Genomic DNA, 17991 nt, shown 5'->3' on the forward strand with positions numbered 1-17991 from the left:
ATCATGTGACTATCTTAGGTTAAATGCCCACCCTTTAATTCAGCTGCGGCAGAGCAAGATGCTATATTGTCATCAGCTGCGGTAGGGAACGATGCTATATTATCAGTGTAAGCATAATGACATAGCTCTATAGAAAGACCATGTTTTTGTAAGAGTATGGAATATAGTGGGAAGGGAGGCTGTGCAGATGAAAACAGTAGATAAACATTAACATGAGGCTCTAATATTTAATTGTTGTTATTATTATTATTATTATTATTTTTGAGACCGAGTCTCACTCTGTCACCCAGACTGGAGTGCAGGGTGCTATCTCGGCTCACTGCAACATTTGCCACCCCCCACCCAAGTTCAAATGATTCTCCTGCCTCAGCCTCCCTAGTAGCTGAGATTATAGGCGTCCACCACCATGCCCAGCTAGTTCTTGTATTTGCAGTAGAGACAGGGTTTCACAACGTTGGCCGGGCTGGTCTCAAACTCCTGACCTCAAGTGATCCGCCCATCTTGGGCTCCCAAAGTGCTGGGATTACAGACATGAGCCACTGTGCCTGGCCTCATGCTCAACTTTTATTTAGACAACAACACAAATTGTAATTTTACCAAGATGTCAAAGAGATACTCTAAGAGACCTAAACAGGTATTTTGTGGTAGATTACATTAATGTAACGTAGGAGTTTTACATTACTACATTTGTAGTCGTTTTAGTTGTTTTTCCTTGTTTGTTTCTGTGTATTTCTGGGGATTTCATAGTGCAATGGGGGGGTCTAGAATTTATTCCTGACCCCTGACAGTCTTATGGTAGTACTTCTCAGACTTAGTTAGTTATACAGCCAGGAGTGTATGGAGGCAAGCAGCTATCACATTTATTTGAGGACTCTCATGTTTTGTCTAAAATATTCATCCCTATTTTATAATATACGCCATAATTTTCCCATATAAGTTTAGATAAAAGATATATGTTGAAAGTATTATAACACTAAATTGTCATTCCAGAACAATATATTTTGTTCCTTTCATTTTAAATAATCTGGGATGAATGGTGCAGGCTGAGAAAAATAAGCTTTTGAAATACTTTTTGGTCAACATCAAGACTTTTAACATCTGTCCTATCTTTAACATTTAATATTTGTCCTATCTTTTAGGGGAATTGGGCATTATGTGTTCCTTGGATACATTAAAGGGTCTTAGATAAAAGTGCGCACACTTGGTGCTCTTCTGCAGAAACTTGACAGAAGTTACTTCTCTAAACCTCGGTTTCTCATCTGAACAATGGAAATAATGATAGTGTCTACTTCGTAGTATTGATGTGAGATTGAAGTAATTCATGTAAAATTGCTTGGTGTGTGGAAACATACTCGGTAACTTTTAACTGTTCTCATTAACTTGGCTATTTACCTGTGTTCTTCTATTATTACTTCTCCAGTTAAGATTTCAAGGTTTCACATTGTTCTCTCTCTGATGAATGCAGTTAAATCACTTAGATTCTCTAAAGAGTTTTCCTTTAAGGATATGCAACTGACTAGAGAGTGTATATATATTAAGAACATAATACCTTCACTATGTCCACATGTGAATTAAGAACTCGAGGCTATCAGAGTGTAGAAGATGAGGGAGTAGGGATGAAGTATGTTTGTAACCTGCATATTTTCTCTTTCTTAAAGGAATTACGGATCATCTCTTTTTGCCCAGTGTGAAGCAGTGGATAATGGGTGTCAGCAGGTCCTGTGGCTCTATGGAAAGGACCATCAGATCACTGAAGTGGGAACTATGAATCTTTTTCTTTACTGGATAAATGAAGATGGAGGTAATCCGCTCAGATTTCACTCTGCGCATTTCTCAGTCATTTTCAACAGGACTAGAAAGACAAGAGCTAGAAATTTAGTACAAGGGAGTGAGTAGCACAGTCCCAGGCTAAGTAAGGACTACTGTGCTTTTGCTGCGCAAATAGACATGAGGTTTTTTGTTTGTTTGTTTTGTTTTTTGTTTTTTGTTTCTTTTTTAGAAGTGGAGTATCACTGTATCACCCAGGCTGGAGTGCAATGGCGTGATCTCTGCTCACTGCAACCTCCACCTCCCTGGTTCAAGCAGTTCTGCTGCCTCAGCCTCCTAAGTAGCTGGGATTACAGGCGCCTGCCACCACACCCAGCTAATTTTTGTATTTTTTTTTTTAGTAGACACGAGGTTTCACCATGTTGCCCAGGCTGGTCTTGAACTCCTGAACTGACCTCAGGTGATCCAGCAGCCTTGACCTCCCAAAGTGCTGGGATTACAGGTGTGAGCCACTGCACCCAGCTGAGTTTCCATTTAAAGAAGCTCTAGAGGTTTTTCGTTTTACGTTTTTTTTTTTGTTGTTGTTGTTTTTTCGCTCTAGATGTACTGATTATTGAGCTATTGAGATGTCACATTAAGGGATTTAAGTTACCATGTTTGGAAGATTTGCTTCCTTATCCCCTCTGCGGTTCCTCAACGATTTTCCTATCTGAACACCTTGCATTTGGAGATAGGTCTCACATCAGGTCAACGGTCATTTACCATATACTGTATATAAAGTGCTATAGTAATAAATGCAGTGTACTGATTCTACTGGAAGGATTTTGTGTACTATCTGGCTGTAATTCTTTTAACAATTGTTGCCCTTTCTACGTATTTTGAAAATGTATCACAGTCTCTCCAAATTTACTCTAGAACTCAATTTGATTAAAGAACACCATTTGAAAAGACAAATCATGTATCTTGGGATTGGATCTAGATCCCGGTTCATTCAAGACAATTTCATATATCCACTATAGAAATCGGTATTTCTCTATTATCTTTAATATCCTGACTACTCGTTACTTTTCTTTGCTGTTCTTTTTTATTAGTTGGCAGAGACCATAGGGGTTCAGTGAAGTGTTGGCAATGTGTATGATATTGAATTAAATGACCAGTGGGGGAGAAAAACAGGCATTTATTTCTATTAGAATTTTGATAATCATACCAAATTTAGAAACATATTTTCGGACTTGTTTACATTCTTAGGTTGTTCATTTCACAGTAGCAATTATAGAGACTAGAAATATAAATGATGTTTCCAAATACTTATGAAGTCTCAGTGGTTTCAATGAAATTTTTTAAAATGCAATTTATATTTGAAAGTAGCTACAGTAGCCTTTCTTGCTCTAATGTTATTTGGCTATAAAAAGGGGAAAATGGTAATTTAGATGTGGCTGAATTCAGAGCTAAGTACTAATTTTAGTGTTAGTTGCAGAGACTAACAAGGGGAATCTTACATTGCAGTCAGAGGTAGAATAAACAGAAGGTATGATGAGTACGCCTTGTCCTGGGCTTGGCCATTGGTAATCCTTGGCATATGAAAAACCAGATACAGATCATTCTCATCCTTCCATTCCTGCTGTTTGTACTTGGCACTGTTTGAAAATAAAATTTATACTGGAATATTTATGATTTATAAATTTGAGTTACTATATGTGACATATAGCAAAAGCTATGCTTGGAAGATTGTCGCCAGCGTTGACCTCTACACTGAGAAGATAATAGGCCGATTCAACTCTCCTTCCCATCCGCCCACTCTTACCCCCACCCCAAACTCCACCAAAAACCACACAGCTCAAAACAAAAACAGTTACATCATTCAGAGGTGGTACCATCATTATTTTTATGGATGGGAGATGTCACAATTTAAGTACATTCTGAATCAGAGCTACATGATTTAACCAGAAACACCAGAAACTGTCCTGGTGGAAAATTGTTCTTTATCCAAATAATAATCATGAAACATTTCCACCATGTCTTTTAAAGGTCAGAATAGAAATGAGTGAATTTGTCTTCTGCCTCTTACAAAATATACAAGACCTTAAGAGTGTTAGTTACTATTCAGGTTATGGTTGCCTGGGATAACTTTAGTTTTAATATACTCCTTCACTTTGGGGATGTTCATCTAACAGAACAAATAAAATTCAGAATAAGGAGAAAGGAAATAGAATAAATATTTGAAGTAAATAGAATGTTAGGAAAAACTTTTGGGCTGAAAAAAAGACATGCAATTCTGAAATAACTTTGATTTATATCATATGGTTTTAGGAAACTACAATGAAGAATGAGTTGAAAATCGGCACAATATTGATTTTCACAAACGTTACTGATAGGAGGTATAAGCAGAGTTCTTTGGTAACAGCCTGCCTTCTTTTCATGGGCGCCCACACACACTGCTCCTGTTGGTTGAGATGGCTGGTACAGGAAGGTGGATGGGGTGGGGGATAGTGTGTGTTCAAAGCATAGTGCCATGCACAGTCACTATGTGTGGCACTCAACTTGTAACCCATGGGAGTTTTGATTTCAGTAACAGCACCCACGGTGGTAAGATCACACATCATCACTCTGTTGATGAGTAATTTAACCCATACACTTGCTATTCACCATTTGAACAAAGCATTGTATCATATCCTGGACCCTGGAGATACCCTGAAAAATAAGACCCAGTCCTCGTGGTTGAGTTCACAGTCACTTTGGGAAAACAACCATGGCAGTGAGTCTCGGTTTTGCTCAGACCACATCACGAGTCTTCTCAGACACGTCAGGAGTGAATGCGGACTCGACTTGGAGCGCTCTTCCTCAGGTGTCTGTGCCGCTTGCTCTCTGACATCCTCCAAATCTCTGCTTATAAATCCCATTCTCAGTCCGGCTTTCCTTGAGCTCTTAATCAAAATCATAAACTCCCTTTCCCATTTCTCCCCAGCATTCTCCATTGCTTTTCCTTCTTTATTTCCCCCTCTGTAGTCTAACATACTGTCAACACAATAAATGCTTAGCTGTGTCTATTAGAAGGTAAGCAGGGAGATACGTCAGTTTTGTTCACTGCTGTATTCATAGAGCTTGAAACAGTAAACAGCACTCAATATGTATTTGTAGAATAAATGGCTAATTGTGCTGATGGTGTTTAGGGCACTTATGCAGACCTACATTCCTGGTTTCCATTAGTGTTTGACTTTGGGAAGTCACAGATGAATCCTGCTGTTATTGCGTCTAAATTCCTCATCTCCTAAAAATGATTTCTTTGTCAAAAACAAGCTGCATTTGTAGGTTCTGTTTTCCTCATGTTGGGCAATCTGGAGTGAGTTCTGGCTCTTGTAAGTATGTTTGTGGTTGCAGAGGAAAATGAATATTTCTCACCCAAATGTTGTCATGTCATCATCTCTGTCTGGCAACCAGAGAAGCAGATGTTCTGTTCCTTGACCTCAGGCTAGTGGTTACAGTTCTGGGTGTTAAATATGTTTCACAAAACAGTACTTGCACATGCGGGGCTGCTGTTTTCATTTAACTTGATGTAGTCTCAGAACTCAGCAAGCTTTAGGAAAGGTCCGGTTTGGGGGCACTGGAAGTGTGTGTGTGTGTGCGCGTACGTACATATACACACACAAATAGATCCATACATTTATGTGTCTAGTTGGCTAGCTATTTCAAAACACATGTTTATTTTGAGATCATCAACACTTCTAAACACGACAAAGAGTAGCCCTAAGAACATTGCCAAGAACAAATTTTCTCCTTTCCAGAAAGCAATTTTCAGCAGATGATTTTCAGAAACAAAATTCAAAAAAGCCATACTGCTGTATCCTAGCAAAGATAACTTATTCATTTATTTTTTACGCAAAAACATTTATTATATACACTCTGGGCTAGGCACAATGCCCGATTTTGAGGATAGAAGGATGAAGATAGAGTTTGGTATTCCAGATAGAGCTTGACTGTTGGACATGTCTGATGTAACCCCAGTGGAGTGGGCAAGCCCAGAACCACCGTGTACTGAAGGAGAGGGTGCTGGCTTCAGTGTCAGCACTCACTAGATTCAGACTCCTGGGTGTCAGAGGTGGGGAGGAAAGGGAGATACTGAGTGCCAGAGGGGACTGTAAGGAGAGCTTGTGCAGCTGATGGATCACACACGATGCCTGTGGACAACTGTCCTCTTAGACCTCACAGTAGTTAGGGATCTCTGCAGTCATCTCACAGTAGAGCAGCAGCTCAGCTTTGGAGTTTTGTTTCTCGAATGTCTTCTTTTTTAGCCATATACGTGCTTGAGGTCACTCTGATGAGCACACTACATTTGAATCTCAGAGGGCGAAGGCAGCATCTCCACACTTGTTGCTGATGCTCCACCAGGTTTGAAAAATCCCTAAAGATAGACTCTCAGGCTGGGCACGGTGGATCACGCTTGTAATCCCAGCACTTTGGGAAGCCGAGGTGGGCAGATCATCTGAGGTCAGGAGTTTGAGACCAGCCTGACCAACGTGGTGAAACCCCATCTCTACTAAAAATACAAAAATTAGCCGGGCGTAGTGGTGCATGCCTGTAATCCCAGCTACTCAGGAGGCTGAGGCAGGAGAATCACTTAAATCTGGGAGGCAGAGGTTGCATTGAGCTGAGATGGCGCCACTGCACTCCAGCCTGGGTAACAAGAGCGAAACTCCACCAAAAAAAAAAAAAAATTAGACTTTCCAAGGGCGGCGTGGAAGCAGAGACAAGCCTGAGTAGGCACGCAAACTTCTTGGTGATAGCCTCCTCCGTAGCATTCTTGGAAGGTTTAGTAATGACCAGTTTTTCTGAGTAAGATCCTATCTACATTATTCTAGTTACTAACCACCTTTCATCTGCTAAGGTAAATTTTCACTTCAGAATGTTCCTCTTAAGACCAGGTAATAGGCCGGGCGCGGTGGCTCAAGCCTGTAATCCTAGCACTTTGGGAGGCCGAGACGGGCGGATCACGAGGTCAGGAGATCGAGACCATCCTGACTAACACGGTGAAACCCCGTCTCTACTAAAAACTACAAAAAACTAGCCGGGCGAGGTGGCGGCGCCTGTAGTCCCAGCTACTCGGGAGGCTGAGGCAGGAGAATGGCGTGAACCCGGGAGGCGGAGCTTGCAGTGAGCTGAGATCCGGCCACAGCACTCCAGCCTGGGTGACAGCGCGAGACTCCGTCTCAAAAAAAAAAAAAAAAAGACCAGGTAATAACTCTTACTGTTTGTTGGTGGAAAACCATCTCATTGTTTTACTGGTTAAGGGTAAACTGAAGATGATTAGGTAACTTTCCCTCCCTTCCTTCCTTCCTTCCTTCCTTCCTTCCTTCCTTCCTTCCTTCCTTCTTCCTTCCTTCCTTCCTTCCTTCCTTTCTTCTTTCCCTCCCTCCCTCCCTCCCTCCCTCCCTCCCTCCCTCCCTTCCTTCCTTCCTTCCTTCCTTTTTTTTTAAATAAGGGTCTACCTGAAGTGTGAACTGATTTGGGAAATTTGACCATGCAGAACAGTAACATTTTCATGATGTTTGTTACCACCAAATTGTGATTTTTTTTTTTAATGGCTATTGATAATAAGGCATGCCTAATGTAGTAAAAGTTTGAAAAATCCCAATTTCTGATTGACAGAAGAAGAACTGGCAACTCCTCCGCTAGATGGCATCATTCTTCCAGGAGTGACGAGGCAGTGCATTCTGGACCTGGCACATCAGTGGGTGGGTGCCTTTGATATGAACAACTTTTGTAAGCCTGAAATAAAAAATAATCAAAATAAGCCCAGCCAAGTGTTGAAATAATATCCTGTGGTTCCAACCAATGTTATCTAATCTTTAAATTCTAACATGAATGAAAAGTGTTCTTCTAGAAGGGCTTTCTTGGCAAGACTATTAAAATAAGTATTCTTGTTAGTGAGGGCAGAGAGAAGCCAGTGTAGCAAGATGTCATGGTGGTGAAGTATTCTAGTAGTAGTGTCAATCTACCAGGTATCTCCTACCAACTTTTATCTGGTTCATACTTGGTGTGCCTCCATCCAGCCAGTCCTTCTCAAGTCTGTGTTGCTTCCAAATGGCAAGAGATTTTTCCTTTCCTTTATTTATACCAGTATAACCGTGCTTGTCATAGAAATGAAATAATTTCACTGACATATAAATGTTTACTAACATAGCATTATTGGTTTGGCTGCCTTCTTTTTCTCTCTGTCCTACCCCCATCCTCCAAATTTCATATACATACCTATTTTAAAATCAGAACATGCAAGCAAATGTAAAGCTGTTTTCAGTAGACTTTCAAATTCGTGTGACACAGGCAAGCATATTAAACAATTTGGTGGACCGGGTGCAGTGGTTCATGCATGTAGTTCTAGCACTTTGGGAGGCCAAGGCAGGAGGATCACTTGAGCTCAGGAATTTGAGACCAGCCTGGGCAACATAGTGAGACCCCGAATCTACAAAAAAATAAAAAAAATTAGCTGAACATGGTGGAACATGCCTGTCATCCCAGCTACTTAGGGGGGCTGAGGTGGGAGGATGGCATAAGATCAGGAGGTCAAGGTTGCAGTGAGCTATGATCAAGCTACTGCACTACAGCCTGAATGACAGGGTGAGACTATGTCTCTAAAAACAAATAAATAAATAAAATAAAATTTAAAAAGATTTGGTTTTGGAAATGACATAACGTATTCAAGACAAATTATTGAATGAATTGGGTGTCTGGTAAAGGTTCTTGGAAGGAACTTTTGACCCAGGTATTAAAATGGTCTCCAAAGAACATGAAAAGACTTTGAGCTTACTATGGTCAAAGAGTACTAGTAGTAATAGGACAAATGTTTAGAAACACACACGTTATCTAGGATCATACTAGCATGGTTTCTCTGGAAAAGACTTTGAAAATAGATGAAATGTGCTATAAATAATTCTACAAAACCCTGAAGTAGACAAGACCCAACTGCTACATGCTGGCTGGCACATTGGGCATGGCATTTACAAACTGTTGGTATAATTTCAAACAGCTTGCCCTGTCCTAAATATGTTTGCAATTGGAAAGATATTTTTGAAGCTCAGTAATTTTTGTTTTATTAAAGAAAAATATCAAGCAAGTACAGAAGGTTTGATGACAAGTTGCAAGTGGAAATACTTTCCCACACTAATGATTCGCTAGCATGAAAAATAGGTTATTATGGAGGAAATTTTTTCTTGACTTCATAGCTGTAATTTATTTTAAAAAGCTATTTTAAAACATGAGACGTGAAATGCCAAGAGGCATGTAGGGGGTCACCACTACTTGCCAGATAGGGGAAATTGTCCAAAGATAAGTAAGGGTGAGCAGAGTAAAAATAATTCTGCTTATTTATAAAAGAGTTTTCTTTTTCAGGACACAGAACTCAGCTTGTTTTCGATTAATCTGGCTGATTTTCTGCAGTTTATTTACCTTTGAACAACGTAATTGCAATTGTAGACTGAGAGAAATTGAAACTTTCAAAGAGCCATATTTCTGTTGCAGACGTATTTTCCTGCCCTTCCAAATCTACTTACAGCATGATGAGTTCTTCTTTTAAATATTCAAATATTTTGAATATTTTCAAAATATTTTGAATATTTCCAAGAGCTTTGATTTCCATTTTTATCTCTTGTGGGTTTATAAATTAAAAAAATACTCATCTTATTTTTTTAAACCTCTCTGTTTTTTGTTGCCCTTTATTCAAATAACTTGTTGACAAACTGTGAAATTGAACCACTGAGGTAAAAGAATGAGAATTAAACAGACAGTTTAAACAGATAGCTTAAAAGGATCAAGATTTTTCTTTTTCCCGTTTCCTATCCTTGAGCAAAGAATATATTCAGACACTTTGGCAGAAGTCAGTGAGGTTATACCACTAATTCCATGATGAAAATCAACCAAATGTGATACTGAAAGAGAATTGTCACTGTAAAGTCAACTGTTAGTCATATTAGGAAAAAAATACACACAATACAATTTCTCAAGTAAAGTCCAAATATACATTCAATGTTTAAAAATCATGAGTATTTCAGATATTTGAACTCAATCTGTTCTTTATTCCGTAAAAGACATAGGTAAGCCGTCCACAGTGGCTCACAACTATAATCTCAGCACTTTGGGAGGCTGAGGTGGGAAGATCACATGAGCCCAGCCTGGGCAACATAGGGAGACCCCCATCTCTACAAAATAAAATATAAAAAATAAAAGCTAGTTGGGCATGGCAGCACACACCTGTGGTCCCAGTTACTCAGGAGACTGAGACAGGAGGATCACTTGGGCCTGGGAGGTCGAGGCTGCAGTGAGCCAAGATTATGCCACTGCATTCCAGCCTGGGTGATAGGGCAATACCCCGTCTCAAAAAAACAAAAAAACAAAAACAAAAAACAAAACAAAACAAAAACCAAGGTAGAAAGAGTACCAGATTTGGAGCCAATCAGATCAGACCTGGGTTCAAATTGAGTTTCTGTCATTTACTTCCTTTGTGGCCCTGGAGATGCCCTTCAACCTCCTTGAATCTTAGTTTCCTCATCTGTAAAATGGGGATGATAGTACTTACCCTAAAATTATAGAACTTGGCATAATACCAGGTGCTTGATAAATGGTAGCTATAATTATTAATATTACATAATACATTGTTCTCCTTTATGGTAAAGTAGGGTTTAAGACACTGATTTTGTTTTGTTTTGTTTGTTTTATGTTTTTGACAGAGTCTCGCTCTGTTACCCAGGCTAGAGAGCAGTGGCATGATCTTGGTTCACTGCAACCTCTGCCTCCTGGGTTCAAGCGATTCTCCTGCCTTAGCCTCCTGAGTAACTGGGATTACAGGCACCTGCCACCACGCCTGGCTAATTTTTGTATTTTTAGTAGAGACAGGGTTTCACCAGGTTGGCCAGGCTGATCTCAAACTCCTGACCTCAAGTAATCCGCTTGCCTCAGCCTCCCAAACTGCAGAGATTACAGGCGTGAGCCACCGCGCCCAGCCTAGGACACTATTAGCATAGAGCATGCATCAAACAGCTCTTGGGATGCATCAATATTGTAAGGCTTTATACAAGTTTAAAAATAAGAAGGCAAAAAAGGAGGCATATGTTAAAGTATACCATGTGTCTTGTGGTAATCTTATATTTTATATTCTGATAATCTCGTATATAAATCTGTGACCTTGCAGTAGGTTCCTTAACACCTCAATGTGTTCACTGATAAGATGGTGTGCCCCTTCCAGCTTTCCCTTGAAGGATGGTTATGACCTTGTCTAAGTGCAATCAGAATGTTAAGCAGAACCATAAGTATTGGCAATTGTTTTACATGCCTTTTCCTTTAAAATATACTTGTTATTTTTTTATATTCCATGCAGGGTGAATTTAAGGTGTCAGAGAGATACCTCACCATGGATGACTTGACAACTGCCCTGGAGGGGAACAGAGTGAGGGAGATGTTTGGCTCTGGTACAGCCTGTGTTGTTTGCCCGGTTTCTGATATACTGTTTAAAGGCGAGGTACGACAAGGATTTCCTCACTTCCTATCATTTCCAGTCACATTAAATTACATTTAATTTAAGTGTATGAATAAAATTGCATTTGGACCCAGACCCAAGGTGCAAAAGTTTTGTCGTCATTGTTGTTTTTCTTTGTTGTAAAGAGAGGGAGTCTTGCTATGTTGCCCAGGCTGGAGTGCAGTGGCTATTCACTGGTATGATCATAGCTCACTGCAGCCTCAAACTCATGGGCTCAAGCAATCCTTCTGCTTCAGTCTCCTGAGTTGCTGAGGTTACAGGAGTGCACCACTGCACTCTGCTAGGTTTTTTGTTGTTGTTTAACTTGGCATTACCAAAAAAAATAACTGGGACAATTTATCCAGATGAAACTGTATTAGCATATATCTACTATGTTTCCAGTGATTTAATGTAAGCCCAAACATAGTGGGAAGTTAGTTTTGTCCTTGGACACGTGTAATATCTGTCTTACCTAAATGTCGGGATTGGAGCTATGCCAATAGTCTTCTACTCTTCTCTTTTTCTTCCTACCAGTGCACTAAGGAAGGCTCTATAGATAGTTACATTTCAGTTTCTGGTTAACAAAAGTACTTCAAAACTACTGGATTAGAAATGGTAAATAGTTATGGAAAGTGCATTTGAATGGTCAATTCCTTGATTTTTTATTATTAATGCTGTTATTGTTAATAATAAGTAGATCACTTCACAAGAATTATTTATTGGCAAACCTGGTGCATTTACTAAAATCTTACAAAAGGAATTTGAGGATTTGGTAGGAAGAAATATTTTCCTCTTAGTAAATTAGTCTGATTTTATATGAGCCATACTTTTGTTTTCTTGTCAAATTGTTTTGCTTTCCACTTTATAACAAAGCTCCAATACTTATGATTAACATTGGCATCTAACTTTATAACTTAAAAGCTTGTAAGTATTATTATTATAATGTGAACCGGCTTAAATTATTCATATTACAGTGGATCCTTGAACAACACAGAGGTTAGGGGTGTCAACCCCCATACAGTTGAAAAACCCACATATAACTTTTTTTTTTTTTTAAGACAGGGTCTTTCTCTGTCACCCATGCTGGAGTGCAAGGGCACAATCTCGGCTCACTGCAACCTCCACCTCCCAAGCTCAAGCAATCCTCCCACCTCAGCCTCCCAAGTAGTTGGGACCACAGGTGTGCACCACCACACCTGGCTAATTTTAGTATTTTTTGTAGAGACGGGGTTTCAAGATGTTGCACAGGCTGGTCTCAAACTCTTGAGTTCAAGTGATCCACCTGCCTTGGCCTCCCAAAGTACTGGCATTACAGGCGTGAGTCACCATGCCCTGCCCACATATAACTTTTGACTCCCCCAAAACTTAACTACTAGTAGCCTACTGTTGACCAGAAGCCTTATCAATAACAAAAACAGTCGATTGGCACATATTTTGTGTATTATATATGTTATATATGTATTCTTACAATAAAGTAAGTTAAGAAAATCATGGGGAAGGGAAAATATGTTTAATATTCATTATGTGGAAGTGGATCATCATGAAGGTCTTCATCCTCATTGTCTATCATGTTGAGTAGGCTGAGGAGGAGGAGGCATTGGTCTTACTGTTTTAGGAGTGGCAGAGGCAGAAGAGAGTCCATGTATAAGTGAACTTGTGTAGTTCAAACCCATGTTGTTCAAGTGTCAACCGTAAATGCAAATTCTACTGGTTTTCAAATTTTACTTTACAGTTATTTTCCCTCAACTAATTGGAGTTTTACTCAACTCCTCTGACTTTAATAGTGGCTGCTTCATTTGTTGAGGTTTTAGAACTTGCTTTTAAGGGATTGCTCTTGACATAATTGCATCTACACATTGACTATTTCATGAGAGAAGAATTATTCTGTGAAGGGGTGGCCTGCCCCTCCACACCTGTGGGTGTTTCTCGTTAGGTGGAATGAGAGACTTGAGAAAAGAAATAAGACACAGAGACAAAGTATAGAGAAAGAAAAGCGGGGCCCAGGGGACCGGCGCTCAGCTTACAGAGGACCCACGCGGGCACCGGTCTCTGAGTTCCCTTAGTATTTATTGATAATTATCTCTACCATCAAAAAGATAAAGGAGTGGCAGGACAATAGGATCATTGTAGGGAGGAAATCAGCAGTAAGACATATGAACAAAAATCCCTGTGACATGAATAAGTTTAAAGGAAAATGCTGTGCCTTGAGATGCATATGCAAACTCTCCTTAAACCTTTTAGCAGCATTGCTCCAGCAAGCCCCACCTTATTCCTAAAGGCGGTTTTCTCCTTGCTCAGTAAACAAAGCACACAATGGGTTTTACACCGAGATGTTCCATTGCCCAGGGACGGGCAGGATTTTTAACCAGCAAGCTGCCTTCAGGTACTTGTTTAACAAAGACACATCCTGCACAGCACAATATCCATTAAGCCTTGAGTCACCACAGCACATGTCTCTTGCAAGGACAAGGTTGGGAGTAGGGTCACAGATTAACAGCATCTCAAATACATAACCAAATGGAGTCTCTTATGTCTACTTCCTTCTATAGAGACACAGTAACAGGCTGATCTTTCTTTCTTTTCCCCACAATTCTGTTTTATGTCAATACTTACATTGATAATAATGCTACTGTTTAATATCTTGCTATGGTAGCATCAAGGTAATGTGATCAATCCACTGAAGTTGTCATTAGGCCAGAGTTTTTTTTTTAAGTTTAATTCTTATTTCACTTCTAGAAATAAGAAGTTTATAAAGTTTAGCATAATTTTAATGGTCCTGGCTTAGGAAGCATTTATAGCCAAAAAGTATATCTAATTATCCTGTTATACTAAAGGGTATAACATGAAAAGTGTTTGAGAGCACAGACTATCTCCTAAAATCAAACTATCAAAACCTGCAAGCCAGCAAGGCATGAGTAGGCATGACTCAGATACAAATTAGAAGCATGAAATCTCTTTCAGCCACGCATTTAATCATGCTATCCAATATTGTGGAGGTAGTGGCCCCAGAAGTTTAGCGTGGGCCAGAGATGGGTGTAGAAGCCCCTTTTCTGAAGTCATAGACTCGCTTTAATTTATGCTCCCAGAATGACTTGCATTACATTTTGGCAAATTATCTTTGAGTTCTCATTCCTGCCAGAGAGTTAATATCTAGAAGACAATCATTCATCCTCACAGATTCTCAGAATCTTGGAAGAGGTAGAGTTCTTTAAGTTTAGCCACTATTTTAGGTACAGAATTTAGCAGAATTGCTTAAGTGTCTTATCTGTTATCACCATATACATGAATACCCTCACATTATCTCGTTTCCCTTTCTTTTGTAGACAATACACATTCCGACTATGGAGAATGGTCCTAAGCTGGCAAGCCGCATCTTGAGCAAATTAACTGATATCCAGGTAAAGATTTCTTTTCTTTTCTTTTTTCTTTTGTTTTATTTTATTTTCTTTCTTTTCCTCTCTTCTCTTTTCTTTTCATGTCACCTTATTTCTGTCAGAGCTTACAACTAAATTATATTTCTATGAAGAGGAGTAAATATTACAATTCGAGATCAATAAGTTAAATTTAAGGAAGATATTCCCAACACAATATGTGGCCATGAGCAAAGCAGAAGTGGGAAAGAAGATGTATGCTTTTAAAAAAGAAAGAAAATATTGTTCAGGACTCCACATTACTCAACATTAAAAAATAGATGTAAATTTTGGTAACATTTAAAAATCCCATTAAGAAGTATAACATAACTTTTGTTAAAAAAAAAAACAAAAGCAAGAAAAAAATTGAAAGTAGAAGAAATTTCAGGAAGAAAATTACAGTGCATGTGATTCCAACACTGAGATATAATCACTGTTAATTTTTGCTGTATTTTTATTTTTGAGATGGAGTCTCACTCTTGTTGCCCAGGCTGGAGTACTAGTGGCATGATCTTGGCTCACTGCAACCTGTGCCTCCCGGGTTCAAGCAATTCTCCTGCCTCAGCCTCCCGAGTAGCTGGGATTATAGGTGTGCACCACCACGCCCAGCTAATTTTTGTGTTTTTAGTAGAGAAGGGATTTCATCATGTTGGCCAGGCGGGTCTCGAACTCCTGACCTAAGGTAATCCACCTGCCTTGGCCTCTTAGAGTGTTGGGATTACAGGCGTGAGCCACTGTGCCCTGCCAATTTTTGATGTCTTAGCCTTCAATAATTTGTAAGCATTTATATACTTTATTTATTTATTTATTTTTGAGACAAAGTCTCACTGTGTCATCCAGGCTGGAGTACAGTGGCGTGAACTCAGCTCACTGCAACCTCCACCTCCTGGGTTCAAGCAATTTTTCTGCCTCAGCCTCCTGAGTAGCTGGGATCACAGGTCTCAATGCCACCATTCCTGGCAAATTTTTGTATTTTTAATAGAGATGAGGTTTTGCCTTATTGGCCAGGCTGGTCTTGAACTCTTGACCTCAGGTGATCCACCCGCCTCGGCTTCCCAAAGTTCTGGGATTACAGCCATGAGCCACCATGCCCAGCCAGTATACTTTTAGATAGTTACTTTTTCCTAACAAAATGGGATCCTATTGCACATAATTTTGTTACATGTTTTTTCACTTAATAAATGCTTTGCTTTTTTATATCAATAAGTAGTTTTCTCCAACACAATTTATAAAGTTTAATTGAATTCCATTATATAGATATACCATAATGTTTTTAAAAAATTATTATTGAACATTTACTGTTGGCAATGTTTATTTTTCACTATTATGAACAGTACATCTTCGATTATTTCCTGAGGATAAATCTCTGGGATCAAAGGGTATTCATGTCTATTTTTTCATACTGCTAACTTTGTTTTGCCTGTCTTTTGTCTGAGCAACAACCTACAGTAATGTCTCATCAGGCTGTTAAGTAGGCATGCTAAATACCAGATAACACTGGGCTACTTGGAAAAGAGATTATTCTGTAATTTGCAAGCATTTCACCAGTTAGAGGATTCTGTTGAACCCAGTTACTATCCTTGTCAATTAGTAAAATTATCTAAGAGGGCCTGAGACTTACATTGAAAAGTAAGACAAAGTTTGGTCATTTGAGTGATGTCAGATGGCACTGAGTCATGAAACTAAGCGAAACTTAAAGGTGGTTGAGAATGTAACAGACCTCCAGAGAGCAACGGAGGTCCTTGGGTAGTGATAAAAATGGCATTTCTGGCTGGGCACAGTGGCTCACACCTATAATCCCAACACTCTGGGAGGCCGAGGTAGGAGGATCACTTGAGGCCAGGTGTTCAAGACTAGCCTAGACAACATAGTGAGAAACTTCCCCTAAAAAAAAGGAAATAAAATAAAAATAAAAAATTTAAAAGAGCGCTTAAAAGGCAGTTTTAAAAGAGACTTACTCAGCAAGTTTTCCGCCAAATTTACAGTATTAAAAAGAAAGAATGGGCCGGGCGCGGTGGCTCAAGCCTGTAATCCCAGCACTTTGGGAGGCCGAGACGGGCGGATCACGAGGTCAGGAGATCGAGACCATCCTGGCTAATACGGTGAAACCCCGTCTCTACTAAAAATACAAAAACTAGCCGGGCGAGGTGGCGGGCGCCTGTAGTCCCAGCTACTTGGGAGGCTGAGGCAGGAGAATGGCGGAAACCCAGGAGGCGGAGCTTGCAGTGAGCTGAGATCTGGCCACTGCACTCCAGTCCGGGCGACAGAGCGAGACTCCGCCTCAAAAAAAAAAAAAAAAAAAAAAAAAAAAAAAGAAAGAATGATTGTGTGTTTTTGTTTCTGTGTTTTTTTTTTTTTTTGAGACAGAATCTTACACAATCTCAGATCACTGCAGCCCCTCCGTCCTAGGTTCAAGTGATTCTCATGCCTCAGCCTTCCATGTAGCTGGGATTACAGGTGTGCACCACCATGCCTGGCTAAATTTTATATTTTTAGTAGAGTCGAGGTTTTGCTATGTTGGCCAGGCTGGTCTCAAACTCCTAGCCTCAAGTGATTTGCCCGCCTTGGCCTCCCAAAGTGCTGAGATTATAGACATGAGCCACCACACCTGGCCTTGATTGTGGTTTTTTAATCAATGAACTGCCATACTTCTGCTCTCCAGAAAAGGTTTTCTGTGAGGATTTTCTGTCAGCTAAGTAAAGGAATATCTTAATATTGGAAGAAATAAAATTTAGTCAGAGTTGTTTTCTACCTTTGTACACAGCAACAATTAAAAGTAATTTGAAGAGTAGCTAATAAAAATTTCTGCTTGGATGGCTTAGGCATTTTAATTTTTTTAAGGTTGCCTGAGTAAATCTGAAAATAATAAATTATTACAGTTTTGCTCAAATAAACAACATAAATAGAACAAAAAAAAAAATACATAATTGGCTAGATTACATGAAAGCCTTTTTCCAAAATAGGAGTTTAGAGGCCAGGGCAAATAGGCAGGAAAAATAAATAAAGGGCATCCAAATTAGAAAAGAAGAAGTTAAATTAGCCTTCTTAGCAGATGACATTATCTTACACCTAGAAAAACCTAAAGACTCCCCCAAAAAACTTGGAGAACTGATAAGTGAATTCAGTAAAGTTGCAGGATATAAAATCAACATGCAAAAATCAGTAGAATTTATGCAGGCTAACAGTGAACAATCTGAAAAAGAAATCAAGAAAGCAATTCCATTTATAATAGCTACAAAAAGGATGAAATACCTAGGAATCAATCTAACCAAAGACATGAGAGATCTATACAAGGAAAACTGTAAAACTGTG

General features: G+C 39.4%; 1 protein-coding gene across 4 annotated transcripts in view; it reads left to right on the forward strand.

Moving 5' to 3' along the window:
- BCAT1 (branched chain amino acid transaminase 1) overlaps nucleotides 1–17991 on the forward strand; it is a 140138-nt gene that overhangs the window by 107666 nt on the left and 14481 nt on the right. For all 4 annotated transcript variants that reach the window (XR_004439986.1, XM_033222673.1, XM_033222672.1 and 1 more), the window contains exons 7-10: nucleotides 1659–1801; nucleotides 7411–7496; nucleotides 11132–11272; nucleotides 14593–14667. Coding sequence is in view for 3 of the 4 variants with exons in the window: in XM_033222673.1 (XP_033078564.1) it covers nucleotides 1659–1801; nucleotides 7411–7496; nucleotides 11132–11272; nucleotides 14593–14667 (445 nt within the window). In the remaining variant the exon portion in view is untranslated. The remainder of the gene's footprint in view (nucleotides 1–1658; nucleotides 1802–7410; nucleotides 7497–11131; nucleotides 11273–14592; nucleotides 14668–17991) is intronic.

This window comes from Trachypithecus francoisi, unplaced genomic scaffold (assembly GCF_009764315.1).
Source record: "Trachypithecus francoisi isolate TF-2019V2 unplaced genomic scaffold, Tfra_2.0 Lachesis_group11, whole genome shotgun sequence".
Lineage (NCBI taxonomy): Eukaryota > Metazoa > Chordata > Mammalia > Primates > Cercopithecidae > Trachypithecus > Trachypithecus francoisi.